The sequence below is a fragment of the Micropterus salmoides genome, unplaced genomic scaffold (assembly GCF_014851395.1).
Source record: "Micropterus salmoides isolate LMB-PRFRI ecotype aquatic unplaced genomic scaffold, ASM1485139v1 Ms_hic_scaffold_11, whole genome shotgun sequence".
In the NCBI taxonomy this organism is placed as follows: domain Eukaryota; kingdom Metazoa; phylum Chordata; class Actinopteri; order Centrarchiformes; family Centrarchidae; genus Micropterus; species Micropterus salmoides.
This window is the reverse complement of record NW_024040152.1, coordinates 8,863,641-8,886,463: the sequence shown is the minus strand read 5'-3', so window position 1 is coordinate 8,886,463 and position 22,823 is coordinate 8,863,641. Positions and strand designations below refer to the sequence as shown.

At 39.2% G+C, this 22,823-nt stretch overlaps 3 protein-coding genes and 1 long non-coding RNA gene across 5 annotated transcripts; 1 reads left to right on the top strand and 3 right to left on the bottom strand.

The window, feature by feature from the left end:
- Window positions 1-180: 180 nt before the first annotated feature.
- Window positions 181-3,885, bottom strand: LOC119897170 (apoptosis-associated speck-like protein containing a CARD). Its single transcript, XM_038710754.1, has 3 exons — window positions 3,573-3,885; window positions 2,873-2,926; window positions 181-487 (listed from the first exon to the last, which is right to left on the bottom strand). Exons 1-3 carry the CDS (start codon window positions 3,823-3,825, stop codon window positions 222-224), a joined length of 573 nt encoding a protein of 190 aa, XP_038566682.1. The 5' UTR covers window positions 3,826-3,885; the 3' UTR covers window positions 181-221.
- A 3,769-nt stretch (window positions 3,886-7,654) lies between these two features.
- LOC119897167 lies at window positions 7,655-11,367 on the top strand. Its single transcript, XM_038710751.1, has 6 exons — window positions 7,655-8,011; window positions 9,495-9,520; window positions 9,622-9,972; window positions 10,194-10,372; window positions 10,464-10,649; window positions 11,179-11,367. Exons 1-6 carry the CDS (start codon window positions 7,762-7,764, stop codon window positions 11,234-11,236), a joined length of 1,050 nt encoding a protein of 349 aa, XP_038566679.1. The 5' UTR covers window positions 7,655-7,761; the 3' UTR covers window positions 11,237-11,367.
- Window positions 11,368-12,107: 740 nt separating this feature from the next.
- Window positions 12,108-12,859, bottom strand: LOC119897173. Its single transcript, XR_005443360.1, has 2 exons — window positions 12,815-12,859; window positions 12,108-12,279 (listed from the first exon to the last, which is right to left on the bottom strand). It is a non-coding gene; the product is annotated as an uncharacterized LOC119897173 (long non-coding RNA).
- A 1,948-nt stretch (window positions 12,860-14,807) lies between these two features.
- LOC119897163 (ETS1-related protein) lies at window positions 14,808-20,192 on the bottom strand. 2 transcript variants are annotated; one of them, XM_038710746.1, is made up of 8 exons: window positions 20,035-20,192; window positions 19,557-19,638; window positions 18,037-18,150; window positions 17,867-17,941; window positions 17,622-17,774; window positions 17,260-17,520; window positions 16,914-17,032; window positions 14,808-15,690 (listed from the first exon to the last, which is right to left on the bottom strand). In XM_038710746.1, exons 1-8 carry the CDS (start codon window positions 20,098-20,100, stop codon window positions 15,415-15,417), a joined length of 1,146 nt encoding a protein of 381 aa, XP_038566674.1. In that variant the 5' UTR covers window positions 20,101-20,192; the 3' UTR covers window positions 14,808-15,414. The 2 variants fall into 2 exon arrangements, with proteins under 2 accessions (XP_038566674.1, XP_038566675.1); XM_038710747.1 differs by having other exon boundaries at window positions 17,622-17,771.
- Between the last annotated feature and the right edge of the window lie 2,631 nt (window positions 20,193-22,823).

Genomic DNA, 22,823 nt, shown 5'->3' with positions numbered 1-22,823 from the left:
GTTATTGATCCTGGAAGCTCGAATCTGTGAATATTTCCAACTTTACTGAACTCAGTAATAAATGGCACCTTTCTAGTCATCTCTAATTACGAGATCTTTTCTCATAATTACGACATCTTTTCTCATAATTACGACATCAGGATCTCGTAATTATGAGATAAGGCTTCCAATTTTTTTTTCTTTGTGAATGCAATGTGCTTCCGTAGATTTCACCACAACATTTACTTCTTTTCCTTGAGGTCAGCAATTAGATATGGCTCATTTCTCTCAAGGATTTCATATAAGATGTTTTTGCAGGCTTCACCACCTTTCAGGCAACATAGGTAGATTTCTCTCATCTTCGCCTGAGAGGTAGGCAGAGCCCTGATTGTTTCATAAATCTCTGGTTGGAGGACATTTTTGTCGAATAGCTCATCCAGAATGGGTGCAATGTTGCTCACTCTCTGAAACAACTCCACTTTATGTTTCTCCACAAACTGTAAAGAGGCTGAGGAAAGAGGATAAAATTACTACAGTGACTAACTGGATTTGTAGATAACATGAAGCTGATATAACATTTCTTTTGAAAACTAGGGATGCACCAAATGTTCGGCCACCGAAATTAATTGGCGTAATAAGTCAAAAGACCGAATAAATATTACCGAACAATTATGTTGCTAATCGGCAGTGTGGAAGCATTTTAAAGTGTAAAGTCTCCTAGAAAGACCTAAAAATCTCTGTTTGCAGACACGGTTCTGCTGAATTGTCTCCTAGCACATCCACTCCATCTGTGGCTGACTTTTTAGGAAAGGTAACAAACGGTCTGACTCACTTTGAGTGTATCAGTCACTCGTTTCTGAGAAGGCGATTAAGCTAGCCGCACCTAAATTTGGAGTGCACACGTATTCAAGCCTTTATGGTAAGTGAAACGGACCAGTGCGAGCTGACAGACAGGTGAGCGACTTTATCCTGTCATTTTCTCTTTACAAAGACAAGTGTTTCAGTATGAGTGTCCTACCTGAAGAGAGGCTATGAAGTCTGTATGTTACGCCATACGAGAACCACCTACAATGTTGTTTATCAAATTGGGTCGGACTTAGCGCGAGGATACACATGACAACGTCCGTTTTTCAATATAAGATGTTTATACTGTATGGAAATAAGATTAGGCTAATTGGATTATATTCACAAAAAGTATAAAACATTTTACATGTGTACATTAAAAGTAAATGGACACATGTAATTTACTTTACCGCACCCACCCACCATAGTCTCTCCAAATCATGTGGGAAACACTGGGTAAAAAGCACATTTTGACTATTTAATTTATGGTAAAAAAAGGCCAAATAAATGAAACAATGTAAATGTACTTGTTCGGTGATTTTTTTAATTATATTCGGTTTCAGCTTCAGCCAAGAATTTTCATTTTAGTGCATCCCTGTTGAAAACAGTTTCATAACAAGATTCTATATCTTTTACTCACTATATTCAAAAATAGATGACTGAGATTCATCAAATGTTAAAAACACAGACAACACAATCCTTGGATTTTTCTGAGAAAAGGACTTAAGATTCTCTAACAGTGATTTCTATGTGCATTAAAATCCACAGAAGCATTTAAACTGCATGTGGGTCCCAGGACAAGTACTTACTGTTGTTACAGTTGCTAATGAAGATTAAATAAAACACAAACATGACTCATACAACAGTGTTTTAGAGGAAAATTGACGCATCAGGTATTAATTTTGATGTTTTTGAAAAGAATTTAACATTTTCATATAGTGGATTTATAACTTTAGAATTAATCTGAAAGACTAAGGTCTACATTTTACAGTTATGACGCATTCTCCAAATGCCATTTAAAGCTCTGACAATTTGGGAAACACACTGGCTTTCTTGAGCTGAACTGAGATGACAAGATTGATACTAGATCAGTACACTAAAAATTAAGCTAGAGACAGAAAACATGGGGGAACAGTTGGCCTGTCCAAATTTTCAAGTTTTTGAAGGGATTAAACAAAAAGATAATGTGTAAATTAGTGAGCTTTAGAGGTGGCGGTAGAATTAAAATTTGGACAGAGCCAGGCTAGCCGATTCCCTTGCTTCCAGACTTTATGATAACCATCTCCTGGCTCTAGCTCTATTTTTAACGCACAGACATGAGTGGTATCGATCTTCTCATCTAAAGGTAAAAACACAAAAAGGCATATTTTCTCAAAATGTCAAACTAATAATTTAAATCCAACACACCTACAGCGCTTATCAGTGGCCACTGTTTCTTTCACTACTCTGGAGCCTGTAGTCTGTAGAACAGGTTAGGCCTGTTCTTAATAGAGTACATGGCATTTACAGAGAAGACATCAACTACTGTCTGCCATGGTATTTACACTAGTTGCTCCAGCTGAGGGTCTTGCTGCTGAAATCAATTTAGTATATTGGTCTCAAGACTAGTGTTTATGCATAGATTGTGTTTCCATACACATGGCAAAAAAAAGGCTTTCTTTCATGGTAAAAAATTAAAAGTTAATGATGATGTTAAATTTTTTTCTTATTATCATTGAAATGACTAAAATGAACATTTCTTTCATTTATACTGCAATTATGTTTTGTTACTATTTCTTCAATATCTAAAGACGTTCTTGCGCTGCTTTAATATTTTGATGAGCCTAAGACTCTCTGTCAAAGTTGTATTCTATTCTAGTCTTGTATAGTACTGTAGATAGATAACCTATTGTTGATGTACTTGTCTGACGGCTTAACGTTTACATCGTACAACTTTGAAGGATAAAGCTTAAAGTTAAATAAAAAAAACAATGCAACTCATCTACAATGGAAAATCTGTAAAAAAAATCTGTAATCTGGTTTAAAAAAGAAAACTAAGAAAACAACTCACTGTCACTGGGACCAGGTTGTGAGGGTGGTGGGGTTTCTTCACATACATCATCCTCTGCAAAAATAGGAAGAAAAAAAAAAAGGATAATTATGATGTAATAATAATTTGAGATACAGGATTAATGTGGGACACATTAACTCTGGACTAACATTCATCCCTCCCAAATGAACCACTGAGTGTCAAACACATGGTCTCTTGGTGACTTGGTAATGTGTGTAATATTATCTGTATTAATATTCTTCTTCAATATTCTCTGCTTCAATAGGCCTACTCTGGTTACTCTGTCCCAATACTGTAGTTTTTAAGATTGTATCCATTCCATATCAGCTCTACCAGTTCGCTACTCATTATTATTATTGGTATTTAATTCACTATTACTATTACGCTATTAATCTGCAAATAATCGTTGAATGCATGAACACATATGCACAGGTTTGAACGCCTGTAATACAGACTGGCAATTCCTACTGCAGAGCAGAGCAGAAATGTGGTCGCCATACGTGCTTGAAAGTGAAAGTAAAAAAAAAGCAGGAAAGGTAAAATGTTTCAGTTTGATGTTCAACTTCATCAATAGGCCTATACAAAAAATAGCCATTTCGATGAAATGCTGACAATTAGCCTATTGCTAATTTGCATGCAAGCGGACATAAATAGTTTAATGTTCTGCATCAAACAAGTAGGCTAGCTGTAAGATATTTACCGAGTGAGTCTGCTTCACAGTGGCAATCAATCTGTTTCAACAGCTCGGTGGTAACGGTGACAGCTCTGCGTTCGGTAAAAGTGGAAACCAGGATGTCTGCGATGTCTAAAAAGCTTTTACCCTCCACCTTATTTCTTCTGACCCGGGGTTCTTCTCTGCGGTCCAAGAGCTGGCGGCAGAACTTATCAAAGTTATCTTTTGATAAGTCCTCCAGCGCGTCTGCTATTGCCTTTCTTATGGTTTTGGGGGCCATTTCTCACCCAGAGATCCCAAACTGACCGTCCTAGTAATCAAAAGTCTTTCTTCTAGACCAGCTCTCGAAGAAAACGCCCAGAGCTCACTTCTTCTAAACCTGGTTTAAAAAGGAAGAAAAATATGGTGCATTCAAATGCTGTGGGAAATGATACAATTCATACTGTGGCTGGACCTACATTTTCCCCAGTCCCCATTGGTTAGTGTGCATTCAGGTTAAAGTCCCCTCCGGAATATAAAAACATGCAACGCACACACGCACGCACACACACAAATATACACATCGTACACTTATCAGCCACAACATTATGACCACCTGGTGGGCTCCCAGCTAAAGACCCGTGAAGGAATGGATTCCACTATGACTCGTGCGTTCTGACACCTTTCTATCAGAAAACCTTTTCAACACAGTTCACAGCTTTTCCTTCTTCGGACCACTTTTAATAGGTTTTGACCACTCCAGACCTTAGGTTCTTTGACCCAGTGGTGTAGTCTACTTTTTTGTAGTGAGTATACTGTGCCTCATACCCGTCCCAGAGTGCATCCCATAAGCACCACTACGCTCACTATGTAATAGAGAGCATTCTGATGGACTGCTTAGGCTATGTGTTATGAACACTGCAAAGACTTTAACAGCCAATGACAGTTACAGGTGGGCAGGGCGTCACTTTGTGTTGAAAAGTGGTGGGGACATTTTAGGGCTCAGATAAGAGTTTACACTTAGCAATCAAGACGCGGCAATCCAGAATATTGGGGTCACGAAAACAAGACTTTAAGATATTTTACTATTTTAATAAATATTCCTTGATGAAATGTACGATCGGGGGATCTGGGAGTCCTCCCCTGTAAAAGCATTTGAGCATTAAACACTTAATTTTCTGTATTCTGGAGACATTATTGCACCAATTTATGATGGAAATGTCTTTTTTTCTACAAAGGTGAACAAAGTTCAGGTGGCAGGTGTTCAGAATATAATTATATAATGCAGTAATCAGTTAATTGTTGTTTTTTTTTACTTAAGTAATTGTTTTTTGTACAATGCAGATCTGTTTCTTTTCTATATTTACATTGTGTTGCACGTTTTCTTATTGTGCCAAAAAAAAACCTCTCATAGCACTCACATTTATTTAACATTTCTTGTTTTGTTTCAGAACATTTATAACAAATGCTTTCAAAAATGTCTCCAGTGTCCCCAGTTTAAATGACACCTGCAGGTGGGGAGAATAGACTAATTTTCTAAAGTTTAGTATTACTCAGTTAGGAGCTACATTTAACCTTAGATGTTATATGAATCTGGTTTTATCAGCTTGCAATTTTCAATGCACATTTATGTAACTTGCAACTATTATTCTAATTAAACTCATTCATTACAGAATATTATGAACAGTGAGGACCCAAAAAGTGGTCCACATCATCTCAAGCACATCTTCCAAAACCATTGTCAAACTTAATTAGCTACTGTATCAGCTTAAATGCATGAGCAAGCTTCCAGGAACTGCTACTTCTACTACTGCGAATAAATTAAGATGAACATCAAAATAAGTGGGTTTATAGTTTGACAAACAGGACAATATAATATAGCATAATATACAGTTTGTAACTCACTAGCAACTGGAGCAGGAACGCTTTCCTGAGAATCCTCCGGTTTTTAAGATTTCTTCAGTTTAAAATTAATTCACTGATAGTGGTCAGTACATCCAATGGTACACAGCAAACATGAGCTATTATTAGTTAATTCGGCGAGCTTGTATATTAACCAATCATACATGGATTAAAAGGTTCGGGTAATTTTCTTTTCGTTCAGCCTCTCTAGGCTACACTGTTTCAACCTGACCTTTATTTTCCACTGGCAACACAACCCATTGGTCTACCACCGGAGAGGGAGCGGGCCGGGCGAGAGAGAGGAGGTCGCGGGGATCACTCTGGCTGGACGAAGCCTGGCGCTACTGATTTACGCATGATCCATGATTATAGGCTACAGAAAATGAATGGCAAAAACAGCATATTGTCGATATTTTAGAGACCCCCCAAAATATTACAAATCATGTTTTCAGGGGAGCTCATGTCTTAATAAGAGGAGTAAAGCTCCCCGTAGTTCACACCCTGGCTGTAGCCTCGAGAAAAAGCCTTGATAAGCATATTCGGGCCCTGTAATTGGGCATAATCAAACCCTGTAATTGGGTATTTTCTTAGATCGCTCAGGTAACCAGCTGCTTCAGATCAGCCCAAAACAAAATGCTTCTTTGATGCTGATGTACTTAATCTAGAAATGGGAGGCTTTTGAGTGCTTGAGTGGCTCCTCCAGCTTGACGCGATCTTGCAAAACAAGTAGCCTACATTCTCATATTTCTTTTTTCTTATGTGGCTATAATGGGCCTATAGTGCTCACTGCTACAATCATGTAATATTGACTTTGTTTCACACTGTACACGCACAACGTTCTCCTGGTTCAAAGTCCGTTTTCTGGCCCTCCATTCACCCCAACCACGATCTTACTTTGTCTTTTCTATAAATATCATATAGGCCTAACAGCCTTTACCGTCACAAACTGACGCTATAGGGATCCCCAGTGCATTACAGACAGACATGATGGGCCTTGACGATGCCATAAGTCACGAGTCGGGGAGTGAGAAGGAGTTGTAGGGATACAACAACGGTCAAAGATCAAACAAAACGCAGCTCCTTTGTTCTCAGCTGTGGGTTTACATAAAAAACATATTTTCCGTTTTTTCCGATATGGTTTTGAAACGAAATAATGAAAGAACGAACCATACATGGATTGGAGAAGTGCTGGAAAGGCAACGGTCCTCCCAGCAGGGAGATGAGGAGAAAGCATAGGGAGCAAGAGAAAGCCATCTTCTTCTTCGAGTTTTAATGGGGGTTGGCATCCAGAAAAGTTGCATTACATTACGTTTCCCAGTGCAACAAATGTGTCCACCCAAGTATTCCCATTCAAAACCTTGTCCATTATATAGGCTAACCCAGACTCAATAGTCTGATATGGTGCAAATCCTTCCATCACTCTAATGTCCATCTCTTCTCCCGATATGTCAACAATGTCTAGGAATCGGTTTGCAGCATCCAATTCCATCTTAATCCTCTCCGATTGACTCTTTATTTCAACAGCACAATTTACTACCATAGCAGTGATTGCCAAAAATCGTTTCGTAGCCATGCAGGTATTCTGATCGCCTCTATTCCTTTTCGGCTCCTGCACCCTGTAGCGTAATATACAGTAGCCTATATAGTCCAAATAAATCCTTTCTGGCAATTCCCCCTCAAAGGCCAGACACACCTCCTCCTTCTCCCCTTGTCGAAATCGTGTCAGTCTTCTTGCCTCACAAACATCTTCAATAGGCCTACTCCAAAATGATTTCAGTGGTCTTTTTACACACGTATAGGCTACACTTTCATCCTCGGTGCATTATCTCTCTCCACCTTGACACACAATCAATGATAACCATACCACTTCTTGTTATCGTGATCGACCGATGAAAGTTTCCCACCTTGTGTAAATATATGAAGATCCCTGGCCTACAACCTGGCCAAGATAGATCAGTCTTACTTCTAGCAAACCTCGGCTCGGTTCAATAAAACTGCTCTTTTTAAGGGGGCGCTGCTGAGGGTTCAATTGTGTGCAGACTTGACAAATAAACATCAATTTGTCCAAACCATTTTCGTTTACTTTTGGCGTCATACACCCATCATGCACCTGTAACTCTTTGAGGTTGGAATTTTCAACTGGGAAAGTTCCCAGGTGTCTCAAACGCAGCATTGGGTCTCATGAGGCGGAAGGAAGGCACGGACTTTTTAGGCGCGTAATTTAACCTGGATCTATACGTGCTGAGCCCCACTGAGTAGCCTACTAAGCAGACTATGGTACTCAGCCACCACTATTACCATAAACCTGTAATCGGCTGTAATCCGATGAGAAATAATGGACCCGACAATCAAACTGGCTATAGTGCATGTGCTGGAGGATCTGAGTGAGATACATTTTCAGAAGTTTTGTCACCAGCTGAGAGACCGCAGAGAAGAGCCGCGGGTTAGACTTAGAGCCGTGGAGGGTAAAACTGTATGCCATATCGCAGACCTCCTGGTTTCAACCTTCACCAAGATTAAAGCCCCTGAAGTGGCTGTGGAGATATTGAAGCAGATTAACTGCCACGAGGAGGCAGAGACACTGTGTGAGTGAACACTGATGAAAATATCCGATAGAAACGTTTAGGATTCAAGTGTAATTTAGCTGTGGTCGAAAACGCCAACAATTAATCCACCTTTGGATTAGACATTGTCTGCCCTTTTTATGTATTATCTGCAGCCTGTTTTCCTGGTCTACTGTGATGACCCTGTTATTTGCCTGTAAGTAGACCTATCCGGTCTAGCCTGCAGCCTGGTGGACTCTGCCCCTCTAGATAAGATATATAATAAACATGGTAATATATAAAACTTCAGGATGTGTTAAAGTAGCCTTCTCACTAATCTTTCATGTGGTCATGACCATGGCACATGAAACAATAAACACAACTCGTCATTCAAAAAAAATAAAATAAAAGATCGCTTGAGTGAATTTTCTTTCCGTGACTGAAAACAGCTTCTTTCGTATAACTCCGTGAAAGCGTGACGTATCCACCTGATTTTTCCCGGTATTGTGGACTGTATGTGCTGAGGTAGTTTGGCATATCAGACTTGTAGGGAAAAATCGCTGTGTTTCATTCGTCCCGCTTTTCAATCGTCCCGGCTCTCCCCCTGCTTTACGGTTTAGTTACTTTACACTTTAAATTATATTGGTATGGTAGGTCAACACAGACTACTGGCGAACTAGGCCTACTGTAGATGCGAAGTTATGGAGTAACGTTAACTATTTGATCTTACAAAGACCTTATAGCCTACTGCAGTTTTTTAATTATCATAGGGCATGTAGGTCTATGACATAGCCTACAGAGAAATAGTCTGAACGTTTGGGAAGAACTTAGAGAAAGAATTTATAGCCTATCTATTTCACTACTGGGTACTTATCCTATAACTATTACAGGTTACAGTATAACCATAAACTGAGCTAAAATCTGGACATTTCAGGAAAGGAGGAGTCATAACTTCAGCATCATTTTATAACATTACATTTAGTCATTTAGGCTAATTGATGCTTTTATCCAAAGCAACTTACAATTGCTATAATTACATGTCAGAGGTCACACCACTCTGGAGCAACTAGAGGTTAAGTGTCTTGCTCAGGGACACTTTGGTGGATGTGTCACAGTGAGAATCGAACGTTTATGTGATTTTATTTTATTTATTTTTTTATTTTACTTATTACCAACAAACAGCAAACTGCATTGTTCCTTTCTAATTTAGGAGTGCTTAACCCTCGTATTGTGTTCGAAAAGGGTTTACACTGTTCACAAGTCAAATTTGACTTGGTTAAAATGTATTACCAAACACTAAAAAAAATGTTTAATCTGCTAAGTAACTTATTATTCATTCATAACCATAATAGCCACAGCTGTGGCCATAGATATTTTAAGTGCTCTAAAATGATAAAGGAACAATGTAGTTTAAAAGTCTAAAAAAGTCAATACTGCAGGGCATTAATGTTCATACTGGTGGAGTGTATAATGTTCCACTGTGTCTTATATTAGCCTTTGACCATACTGTTATCTTATTCTACAGATTCAAAAACCAAAGCCTGTGTGGATGTAAGTTTAACTTTACACAATGAAATTCAAATATTCACATTGACATGTGGCTGGTCGTTAAAAATTATACTGGCAGTGGTGTGTTTATTTTTGTTCCTTAGAGAGGTGACCCTATCTTCCCCAAGACCTCGACTGGAGAGTTGGAGACAAAGCCCTCAGAGGAGGCTCGGAAACAAGCAGCCGGCCAGCGGATCTTACGAGCTACTCGAAGTGGTGTGAAGAAGCCAGAAGAAGTGAAGGCTGAAGCGAAGGCCCGCGTCATATCTGAGGGAGGGGACCCTTCCAATGATTGGCTCGTACTGAGCAGGTTTATGATTCAGTTTGGCCAGTACAAAGGTCAAACCTTCAAATGGCTGTTGGAGAATGATGTGGGGTACACTGCTTACATAGTGGCTGGCCACCAAAAGCAGCGAGAGCCCACTATGTATCAGAGCCCACTGATGGCTAACCAGGTACTGCAATGCAGAGGCTGCCTGCATGCTGAAATTCGCAAGTTTCCAAAAGTTTTTAATAATGCAGCCTTTTCCACCTTCAAGTTCCCCTCGTTATTTTTAGATTGTTTGTTTATTTGTATTTACCTTAAATTTCCCCTTGTGGGACAAATGAACTGTTTTGAATTTAATTGAATTAAATATGAACAGGTGCAAAGAGTAAACAATTCTTTTCATTGAAGGATTCCTTGACTCAGTACGCGTCTGCTTACTGTGAGCTTAAAAAAGAGGTCAGATTTCATCGTGGGTACAACAGATCTCTCCAGTCAGGCCAAGAAGGAAAGGCCCTGGTTGGCTTTGGTCTTCACCGACTGGACACGCTGCAGGATCTGTACGAATCGAAGGACCCAAACAAAATTAGGTATAACAGAATGCATTAGTGAATTGCAGTGGATTTAGGTGTAGGTACACTAGCAGACATTAAAGGCCACCACTATATCCTTTGTACATAGCTATGTCAGTTTCCTCCGGACCAAGAAGTCAACCTGCGATCCAGGGTCCAAAATGGAGGTCGCCATCAGGTACATTTTGAAGCGTGACCAAAGGCGGGGTGCAGCTGCCACCAGGAGGCCAACCCCCAGCTTTGCCCCTAGAGCAGCCAGAAAACACACTAGAGGCCAGCCTACCACTGCCTCAAGGTATGGGTTGTGTATTGAAAAAGTTAACTTGTACTGACTAGTAACGCTGTATGTAGTGCAAGACCTGTGCTGTTGAAGACCTCTGTGTCCTTCACATGTTTACTGCAGGCTCGCTAAAGATTTGATATTTGCTTTGATATTTTATACATTTACAAAAAAAAAGCTGACTGGTACCTTGATGCATCTCACCACCAGACATTAAATACTTACATACATACTTTTAAACTTAACATTACAACACATATAACCGTAGATATACAGCATATCCATCTCCTCAAGGATTAGGTAAATATAACTGTAGTTTACTCCACACACATTTCTTATTTATTTCATTCTCTGGCATTTTGATTAATCAAAGAGCCCATGTATCCCTGTGTTGCCTATAGACTATAGAAAGAATATATAGCTTTATAGCATCTTATAAAGTTTGCAATTACTGAACTCATTGTGTAAGTTAGAGTGCCCATTTAACAGTGTCATTTGTAGATAATTTGGTGATGCATTAATGTTTCCTCTGCCTCCCCTCCAGACCCATAGTGAGGAAGCAGAAAAGGAGCTTGACAGGGAAATCATTCCGCCCTCGATAAAGACAAAAACCTTCTTTCTCTTTGGAATACAGTGGCCTGTCCTCCTGTGGCACCCATGGAAAAATAATGAAGGTGCTAAAAGTTTGTACACATTTTCCCAATTATCAATAAAAAACATGGATTAAGAGGTTTTTCAGTAGTAGTTTCTGTCATAGTTTCTCCTTATCCAAATGAAGGGTCTAAGAATAGAGGCTGTCATACACTCTACTGGTTGTGTAACCCCTTGAGGTAATGATTTTGTGCTATATCAGTAAAATTGACCTCACTTGACTAATACATTATTTATCAACAATAATATACCCCTTTAAATACAACTCTTATAATGTAAATGATGCCTAATAATTATAATAACAATATATACACTAACAATAACACTCATACAGCTATTTGTTGACAGAGCATTTTCTACGGGCATATGCAAAGGCCTCTTCCTAGGATAAGAATATGTAAAAAATGCATAAACAGGTCAAACAAATGAATGTGTTAGCATCTAAATATAGTCTGCAGTTAAATATGACGAGATCAACCATGTCTCAATGGGTTCAAATGCTCTCTAGTTGAACTTTAATTTACAACCTCTGATTTAAACACATTCTAGCACCACTTGCAATTAGGCTTAACAGTTAACACACTATTGACACATTCATACCCAAGTACCCAAATTAATGCCGATAATAAATCTTTGAGGCAAAATATCACAATAAAAGGTCAATTTATGTAGACAAATGTATTGTGGAAATATACAGTATGCCCACATATCTATTATTTCAAATCCCTGCCAGGACTAATACTGATAAATTCTTATGTTCTGCTTTTGAAACTGTCTGAAGTGACTGAGGTTATTCACGTATTAAAGATGGTGAGTCACAGAGGAAAAGTAACCCAAGAAAGTTTATTAAGATGACAAAATATAAAACACTGACTCCCTTAGTCTTTCATCTCGGGTTCAGCAGCTAATCCCCTTTTTGCTGGGCAGTTCATTTGAGATGATGGATGCAACAATTTTCACATCCTGAATGACAGCACACGTGTCGAGTGTTTCCCTGAGGAGAAAGAGAGCAACATTGATGAACTCATTAATGAATAATCTTGGAGTTGATGGTTTACGTCTTTTATCTGGATTTATTGCTCTTTGAATGGTTATGCAGCAATTTTCTTCATCTAAAATGTTGTTTTGTGAAACATATTGAAGATATGAATACTGATAATTTAACCCTTGGAACTGAAACAAAAAATTTTGAGGTATTACATGCTGCATCTTTTCCTGTGAATCCCTTGTTCTTGTTCAGGGGATTTAAATTCAGCAGGGAAGTGGTGGACCCCACCATAAACAAGCAAAATTGCTATACAGGTAAGCTATATAAGTACTGAATGTTTATACATAAAATGGCTGTTGCAGAAATAAAATTGTATCAAAAGTGGTTTTGACTAGTATAGCTTTAATGTGACAAAATGAACAATGAACAATGAACTGACTATGAAATAAACTAGATACCATTAAAAACAAAATAATAGCCAACATCCGGCCTCCAGGCACTAAAATATATTCTCAGAAGGAGCATTTCTATCAATGTGTACCTTTTCCCACCATGATGGCTCCTGCTGATGGTCTTGCAGCTGTAAAACATTTAAGAAAACTTTTATTTGCATAACAGCTGTACTCTTTACATGTTGACATCTTCATAGCATGCAGGAAAAAAAAACAATACTTGGTAGGTCAACTCACTGTCAAGGAGATGTCTAACATTCTCCAGCTGTCTCTTTGACTGTAAAAACAGAAACACATAGGTTGAATAGCACTGACACATTTTCTACATAGACAATAGCGTACAGTTTCCACTTTAGTAGCTAAAACATTAGTTTGGGCCTCAAACAGGGTGTTGGAGTGTGGGTTAATTTTACAACTGAAAAGATTAGGCATGTTGGGTTGAAATAATTGTGATTTCTGTGTAACTGATATCTAACAATAATTTGTCTTAATGATTGTCAAAGAATTATGTGTATTTTGATGATGTACAGTATGTATATTGCTGTTGCTACTGTTTCAGTCTTGTGTTTAAATCAAAATAACCTACAATGTTTCAGGTGAATGGATGATGGTACTAACATGTTTCTCCAATAGAAAAGGTAGGGTATATGCTATATAAGAAGCCTAGTCAACTATATGTTTGAGGTAAATTAGAAACAGTGTTACACACATTTGGTTTGTGCACTTGAGAGCACTTTTAAGTTAATTTTTGGTACCTTAATAGTTTGCTGTCCTCTATAGCATGTTATAGCCTAGGCCTTCTGTATGTATTCCAATGTCGAAATAAACCGCGGAAATTAAAGTAGCCTATGCAGAAGGTGATCTCACCGAGTGTCTGTGCCTCCTCGTTGCAGCCGATTTGTCTCAGTATTTCCACAGCCACCCGAAGAGCTCCGGACTCGGTAAAGGTTGAAACCAGCACGTCTGTGACATCTAAAAAGTTTTTATCTTCCACCATATTGCGTCTGACCCGCGGCTGTTCTCTGCGGTCCAGAAGCTGGTGGCGGAACTTTTCAAAGTCCTGCTTACTCAGGTCTTCCAGTGTGTTTGCTATATACATCTTAACAGTCCTGGGGGGCATTTCTTAGCAAATCAACAGCTGAAAGACCTAAAAAAAAAAAGTTTGTGTTTGTGTTGCAGGTAGTCGTATTTCCCCTCCCTTTATAAGAAAGTTACAGCAAAGAGTACAGTACTGATTCAATACAGGAAGGAGGCATTCAGGGCCGCTGGAAATGATCGAAATCACGAGTTGCTCGTGTATTCAACAAAGTAGGCAAATACAGCACTGACAGGTGGATTTTGTTTTACGCTCCAATGAACACAGGTGGCAATGTAACATCTGACACACAAAAAACACACGCACCAAAAATGCAAAAATGAAACTAATCCTGTAGCCTTTCCAGTATTACCCATAAATTTGAATAACACAAAAATCTCTCTATTGAATGAACATAATTATTGTGTGCATATACTGTTTTCAACAAAATAAAATGGTATGCATACCATCTACTGTAGATACGAGTATCACTCGAAAGCAGCACCAGATAAGGAAGTAAAGCCTGTAGCCCATACATTATGCAATATGCTTAACAATTCACTCACTACTGCCGGATTCATACCCCTAAAAGCACCAAAATAACTATGATAAATGTACATTAACTATAAATCCTTCAGGCAAAATATCACAGCATGCAGCAGTTTCACACTTATTGATTGTATCAGTAAATGGAAATTGTCTGTTTAATTTGATTAAACACTAAAATTATTCATTTATATCATACCTTTGTTAATAAGTTTCTTTTTTAGGCTTTTATTTCTTTTTCAATATTAAATATGTCTCATCTAATTCTTCCAAATATGTGTCTAATATAAAACTTAAATATATAAAACCTATAGTAATACCTTAGCTATTACAAATAATATAACCCAAACTGAACACATTTTAATATTTTCATAATCAAAGCCAGATACCAGATGGAGTACTACTAAACAAATTTTGCCTAGAATGAAAACATATTTATGGATTGAGACACTTCACACAGATCCATGTTTATATACAGTTTATTTACACATAATCACCACACAGGCTAAAACTTTCACAGCGAGTGACTGAAAATCATCTCAGTTTATGTTATTCTGATTAACAAGGGAGGTAGACATGAGTTTTGCATAGAAAAAATATATATATATAAATGCAAAAAATTCTACATGGAAATAATATACACACTATTTACAAATCAATTCCTTCTTAGAAACACAACACATGAAAAAATGGCCCCAGAAATTGCAGAAAGTATCTATTGATATAGTGCTTAAAATGCCCCGAGCTAGTTCCTGTGCAGCAGTTATTTAGCCCTGAGGTTAAGGAGCTATATGTTTTTGGGTCAGGTATTGGAAGTACTGGACGTATTAAGTATGATCTATTATTTAAGAAAAAGCAACATATTCTCTTTAAAAACTGGTTACTTTTTCTCCCTGAAATTCTGCATTTATAAATGGACTCCTGGTCTGCCTGCAGCAACATCCCCCTGTGAGGATACTCTTCAGCCGGGGCTTGAGGAGTCAGTGTTGACTTTGTAGGCTGTAGTACTCCTTTAAAATGTGCTGATCACTCTCAGCCAGCAGCACTAAGAGTCCTGGCACCCTTTCTCTACTGTGACGCCCACGTTTCACTGCTGAGCTCCGACGCCGCACCTCCAGGACACTGCCATGTCTCTGTGTTTGTGGGCAAAACGTTCAGACTGGTCAGGACCTCCTGCGCTGTCTTTCCCAGCATGCCCTGCACGTCACAGACAAATCGGTAGACGTAGCGTTTGCCTGCAGTCTTGTGGATGATGTTCTTGTGGTAGTAGTAACGCAGGCCACGGCTCAGCTTCTCATAGTTCATCTTGGGTTTGTTCTTGCACTGGCCCCAGCGCTTGGCCACCTGTGGGATCAACAAGAACCATCAAGAGTTGAACTGTGTTTTTAAATCTAAATAAACCCTCCATGTAGCAACTGTGGAAGAAGTAGTCAGATCCTTTACTTGGGTTAAAGTACCAATATGGCAATGTAAAGTATCAAAATATGTAGAATGTAGTACTTTACTGTTGTAGTTGGTTGGCTAGTTTTAACTGCTTTATATACTGTTTGGTAGTTTAGTTCAGTGGTTCTAGGGGTCAGGCCCCTCCAAAGGGTCACAAGAGAAATCTGTCATGAGACGGAAAGAGACTAACTAAGTAAGGCTTGTTTTTGCTGACCTCCAGTGGTTGAACTTTTCACCTAGCTGCAGAGAAGTACAAGTGGACTCCAGACCCCGACATCATCACTGGGCGTGGTTACAGGTGCAACAGAGCACATTTCTGTCCACACCAAGTTGATGCTGAGTAAAGGTACAAGGTACGAGGTTGTTTGTTTGTCATTATACGGCTGCATAACGAAACCAATTTTGTAGTTTGTTCGAGCTACACACAACAAATATTTAAGTATAGGTCTATATTAAAATTGGGTCAAAGGTGAAACAGGCTTAATACTTTAACACAAAGCTCTGCTACAAATGTTGCTCTTTCTGTTTAGAATTTTTGTCTAATCTTTGCTTTTTGTGAATTATTTAGGCCTCAAATGGTTATTTACATGTAACCATTTGAGAAGTTCAGTGGGGAAATGTCTCTTTTGGTGGACCTGCTAAAAACTCTGAAATGTGACCTGGGGCCCCAACTAGTATTTTATAAGCTTATATGTGTTTCCCTCTGAAATGAGACCCCCACACCAGACTGTGGACTTTTGGGGACAGAGCCTTCAGTGTCGCAGCCCCCACCCTCTGGAACTCCATCCCCACAGAGATCCGAAATGCTCCCTCTCTGGACACTCCTAAAACTCCTAAAAACCCACCTCTTCACAAAGGCATTCAACCCTGAATGACTTTTTATTGCTCTGTCTCTGCAATTATGTGTAAAGCGTCCTTGGGTCTTGTGAAAGGCGCTACTAAGTTATTAAATGTCATGGTACAAGTATAAAGTAGCATAAAATGGAAATACTCAAGTCTAATTCTGTAAAATTGAAAAGTACCTTTAAAATTAAAAGAACCTGAGTATATGTTTTTAGTTACTTTCCACCACTGCCATGTAGTACTCAGCAGGCACCCAAATCCAAAACAAGATATTTCCTTACCTCTGTAGGGTCAGACATCTTAAACTCCCAGCCATCTCCCGTCCAGGAGATGAAGGTTCGGCAGGCAGAGTCCAGAAGTAACTCCAGTAAAAACTGCCACAGCTGGATTGGACCAGAACCTGAATGAATGAATGAATAAATACAATGATTTATTCGGTTACAGAAGGCAACCTAGTTTTTATTAACTTGTAATCATCAGTAAACAGAGGTAGTTTGTCAGAAATGTCAACTCTTTTTAAATAATCCAACTGGGATTTTAATACATTTTAATATTCTTATTCTCATCCTGTAAAGACCAATCAGAGTTAAAGAGCAACTCAGACAAGATAAGAGAGCAAATTCTAACCTGGATACGCTGACATTCCTGGCATCTGGCCCTCCCTGTCTGGCCTCTGCGGGTGTGTGTTTTTGCGTTTGGCCACACGGGGGCAGTACTGCTCTGAGGACAGAGGGCCGTGGTTTGAGGGGCAGGAGGACAGAGGCGGGTGTGGTATGGGGGCAGTGAAGCTGGGAGAGGAATATTCAGGCCAGAAGGAGGACGACTGCCTCTGTCTGTCAGAGTCGTACAGTTCAGCCGAGTGGCACGAGTAGCTCTGATCTGTCTCACCTGGAACAAAGAGAAGAATTATACACTGAAACAAAACAAAACTCAAAATTAGGCCACCGGGACTATACTTTAATATCCATAGCCTAGGTGAAATGTCTTACTTTGTAATGTATTTGATCCTTTTCCAGTTAGAAAAGGGCTGTGGCTGCTTTCTACGGCCGGACTGAACTGTCCGTTCTGGGTCACCAGGCTCTGGTATGTCTGTGGAGACTCCTGGTATCCAGTTCGCGACTGGTCTACAGTCAGCCCATCTGCTAATAAAACAGAAAGTTAGTCACAAAAAGAAATTCCTTTAAAAAGGTCTTTAACACAAAGAATGATTAAGACTACAGAGTCAGAGGCTCACCATGTGGATATGAGGCCCACCAGTTGAACTCCTGGTATGAGTCCAGGTTGAAGAGGCCAGTGTCGCTAGCACTCACTGAGGAGGGAAAAGAACAAAAATTGTGATATGGCAAAAACATCATCATGTGATTCATTAGTCAATTGGTGTTTTCTTATATTTTTAAGTTTCACCTTTAATGTCATAAGAGTGAGACACTTTTGGTGGCTGACAGTAGCTGCTCTCTGTAATGTTCTGTCCGGGTGTTTTGCTGTCTAACAGAAAAGACAGGTCTTCACCAGGGTAGTCTGGAGGTTAAACACAATACAGACAGATGGAGTTAGTAAATGATGATGAAGGCAGGATAGAGGCAAAGTTTGTGCTTGTAAAGGACCACACCAGTGGTTTTATCTGACATATTTTACATTAGTGCTTAACATTTTCCAAAACAAAGTTGTTCTTTAATGATTTCATCTCTACTGGGCAGCTGTTGGTTACCATTAATTTCAGTTCAGTATTAAAATTCACTTGCAGAGACTTGAAGAAATAATTCATGGCATTAAACACATGTCCACCTGTTCTTTAATTAGTTTTTGCAGGTTTCATACAGTTTACATCTGTGTGGAGGGCCTATTTAGAAAAAATCTTCATTTTGATGCATTTAGGTGCTGTGGGGAAAGTCAGCCATGACAATCATGAAAGTAGGCTGCTGCACAGCATCAACTTAAATGTACATGAACTTTTCCCAGATGTTGATGTTTGATTACCATCTGTCTTTTTAGTTTGATTCAGTGTATTCAGTGTCAGATTTTAGGAACATCATTGAATGCACCAACCAGCTCCTGTTCACAGTTATATTACAGAATATTAAGATCATATAACTTTGACAAACAATAAAAGCTATCTACAGCATCCCATTTCAAGTCTGCAAGTTGATTTTATTACCGTGCTGACCAGAGGCTGTTTTTAGGGTAGAAAATCTAAAGATGCAAAATCATTGGTATGGTCCTTTAAGCAGGAGGTTAATTACAGCTCAGCAAAAAAAGACATTAAAAAGGAAAAATGGGATGAATTTGTAAGTTTTGGTTTTAAATCTTGACAGTGGATGTTAACAATAAAAAGGCGTTTGTTTACTGTTGAATCACTGAAACCCATGCACCTCTGATTTTTTTTTCACTTCAATGGATGGAGGTATACTTGGAGGAAACAAGGGAGGGAGGGGGAGGAAGAGAGAGGAGGAAACGCCAGCGGAGGGAGTGTGACAGAGTAGTGATGGAGGGATGGGGAGGGGGGACTCTAAATCTGTTGGAGGAGGAAGTCTGGAGGAAAGGATTAGGGAAGACAGAGATGGGAGTGTCTTTAACCTGACCACCCTGTTTCTCTCTGTCTTTGCCTACCTCAGCCCATTCAACCATGCATTCCCAGCAGCTCCACATTATCATGACGCAGCCCCTCTGCATTTGAGCGAGACCCCCCCCCCCCCCCCCCTGCACACACACACACCACCAGAGTGTCAAGGTCTTATTGAGAAAGTTCTGACAGATGTGATGATACTGTCTGCGCAAATATTTCCTCTGTCCTTCAGCTGCTCAGGTTCAGCGGAAACAGATCGCACACTAGTACAAAAAAAGTTTAAACCTTGTACCATCACCAGGAGTCATGAGGTTTAACTTGTGATGGAGAAAACATCAGTCAAGTGATTCTCTAAACTCACCATAAGATGCAAAGTCAAAGCCAGCTGGCACTTCCTGTGTCCTGAAGTCTTCTGTGTAATATCCAGTCTGACAAACCTCCATCTGTGTTGAAAAGGGTAGTGATTACAACTTTTCATCTTTGTTGCAATTTTAACCCAACCCTCATCCTTGAACAACAACATACGGAGCAAACACAAAAAGCCTTGCACTTTGTTATTTTGCAATGAAAACTAACTGTACTGTCACAGAAATAAGATGCAACTTACAATTTCATTATTTTTCTTATTAAACAATTATTTACTTTTGGAGACAATGTCAGAAAACAATGAAAGTCTATGTTATTTCCCAGAGCCAACCAAAACTCTGCAATATTTTTTTTTTAAGCTATTCAGTGAAATAATCTGTTAGAGATAACTTTGGCTAACAGACTCTGAATGAATGACATGATTTTCTTTATTGTGTATAAATTACCAAATAAAAGCCAAGTGAAAAACCTACCTTTATTTTCGAGTCTTTGCGGTCTGTGTTTCTGTCTCCGGGTTTGATGACAGTCTCCCAGTGCATCTCCTTCTTTCCTGCTCTCTTTGTTTGTCGCTCTTTCCCAGATGCAGAGACTTTGTTTACCGTTTCAAACCGCACAACAAGAGTGGTCAGTCTCCGGCCGAAACGGTCCCGTTATAAACGCAGCGGAGGGTGGGAGGGGCGCGTGCCAACTCTGCGTCGTGACAAGGTTTGTTTGAAACAACGTGACGTCAGACGGCGCCCCCACCCCTCAGTAACAAGAGACTAAACATTCATTCATAAAAGACTCACTGACTGACGACATAGTCCTCTGGTAAAATATCACGAGTTTAAATCGAGTGTAGATACCTTAAAGATTCATTTAGCCTTAGAGTAGGCTATAGAAAAATATGCACTGCAGGGTAGGATTCATTACTAACAAAAAGGAAAATTATAAAAGGAAAATACAAACCCCAATATCAACTCACAAGGTTTCCTATGTTATAATAGCCTATCTTAAAAAGAACACAGTTTAAAACATAACAAAGTCATGAATTTACTATTGAGTAGGTTACCACAGTCACTACTAAATCTTACACGTGTAATTGGGATGCTGAATAAATCCCAAACCAAACCAATAATGTCACAAGGCCTATTAGGTCCCACTGTAGGCTATATAGGCCCACAGTTTGAGTCCCGCAAGTAAAACTGTAGGCCTACCTTCATAATATTTCTGATTATTTTTAGTTAGTTTTATTTTAGGCTACAAGTTATTTTGTCTGGCACAATGCTGAGTGAAGGCCCTGAATGGCATCTGTTGTCCCTCAGTTGTTAAAGAGCTTCTTTTGGCAAACATCGGACAGTCGATCTGACAAACAAGACATCTGAAGAGGAGGCTTGACTTGATTATCCAATGGGCCTTTATTTTCAGACTTTTCAATTGTTTGATAAGGAATAAAATGCTTAATGCAAATAATCGTTAGTTGCAGTCCTTAAAACAGTCTAGCCTGTGAGATTACAACATGATAACATCATTCACAAGACAGTAGGCTATAGCCAACAGGCTTAGCCTACACATTCAACATGCACAGTAGCCTCTAACACGTGTTAATCAGCTCTAACATATCATACAACTTTTTTTATAGACCAGGTCTAGAGGCTACTCTTTGTAATATTATAAATATTATAATATTTCTGGCTAGCCTACATCTTTAAACCTATTGAGGCTGATATACAAAACTATATGAATAGGCCTATTGATTAAGTGGCTGAATATTGGCAGCCGAACCAATAAGCAGCCTATTTTAAATCTATCGCTGAATGACCTTAACATATTTCAAAGCTGCGGTCATTCTGATTGTCTGACAGGCGGGACTAAATAACTGAGCCGCAGTTTGGGTGGGGATGAAGTGCAGGCTTTTGAAATCAGAGTAGTCGGCTTCTAATGAGTTGGGAGGAAGAAAAAAAATATCTCTGTATCTTTAGAAACCATTCGACAAAACAATGGCCCTTAAAAAAACACACAAGTGCTCGCCGAAGAAAGTCTGAAATCACGGCGTGAGTGGCTGCAGCAGATAAGGCCGAGCCCAGGGCCTTGTGTAAACAAACATCTCTGCTATTCTCCTCCAACTGCGAAGAAAACACACGCACACACACGCGCGCGCGCGCGCACACACACACACACACACACACACACACACAGTGAGGGCCAACTCCATCTGGAAAAGTGGAGCTGGGTGAAATCGTGCGCGTCGGAGGGAGACGGGAGTCGTGATTGGGAGCCCCACCTCAAGACAAGGGACACAACCAGGATAAAGTTACACAACACGAGGTGATTAACAACCGTCTGCAGTAAACTATCAGGAATCCACCTGGGATAATCACACAGGGGGTCGCAGATAAAGTAAACTGCCATGGAGCAACACAAAAGCACCAAATTTGCCAGAAATTAAAATGATAAAAAAGAATTTTAACGGCACTCTAGGGTGCCTGTGTCTGTATGTAGGCCTATGTATCAAGATTTTCAAGAAATCAGCATTATGGCAGTTCAGCAGACAACTCAGTGGGAAGTAACAAATGATATTTAGTCTTGATATCCAAACTGTTTTTTTTAAACCACTTAGGCTACTACTTACTTATCAACTTATTTTATTCATTTCTGCATGAACTTGTGTGGCCTGTTATTTCACAAAGACCCAAACATTGTCAGCTCTTCCTAGGCACTCCACTCCCAACAATTGTTGGCTAAAAATGTTTTAATTAAATTGTTTTGGCAGAATCAAAGGTCCGTTGCTAACCCTTTAAGTGCCTTTACTTGTCTGTTCCCTCTTTCTACCACTGATGTAAGCACTGAATGAAACAGGAATTCTCATTAACTGGTTGAAATAATAATAATAATAATAATAATAATAATAACAATAACAACGACCTTGCTGATGTATTCTTTATTAAAAGGCAAAAGGAACCAGAAGACTTGAGCAGCAATAAAATAGTTACTTGATGAAAAGCCTGTAGTATTAAGCTATTTTCATAAACATTCAGGAAGCTGAAAGATATGTTCACAAAGTCTGTCTTAAAATCATAATCCCTTGTGAAGAGACAGGTTTTACTTGCTGTCATAATTCATCTTGTTTACACTGGTCATTCATTAATGCACTTTCAGTGTGAGTGATTGGGGATAAAATCCACAGTCCTTGTTTTGTGCACAAATGTCTTTGTGAATGAAAGCTTATGAGGCTTCAGCAGTCGGAGCTAGACAAATCAAATATTTTTTAGGATAAAATCCT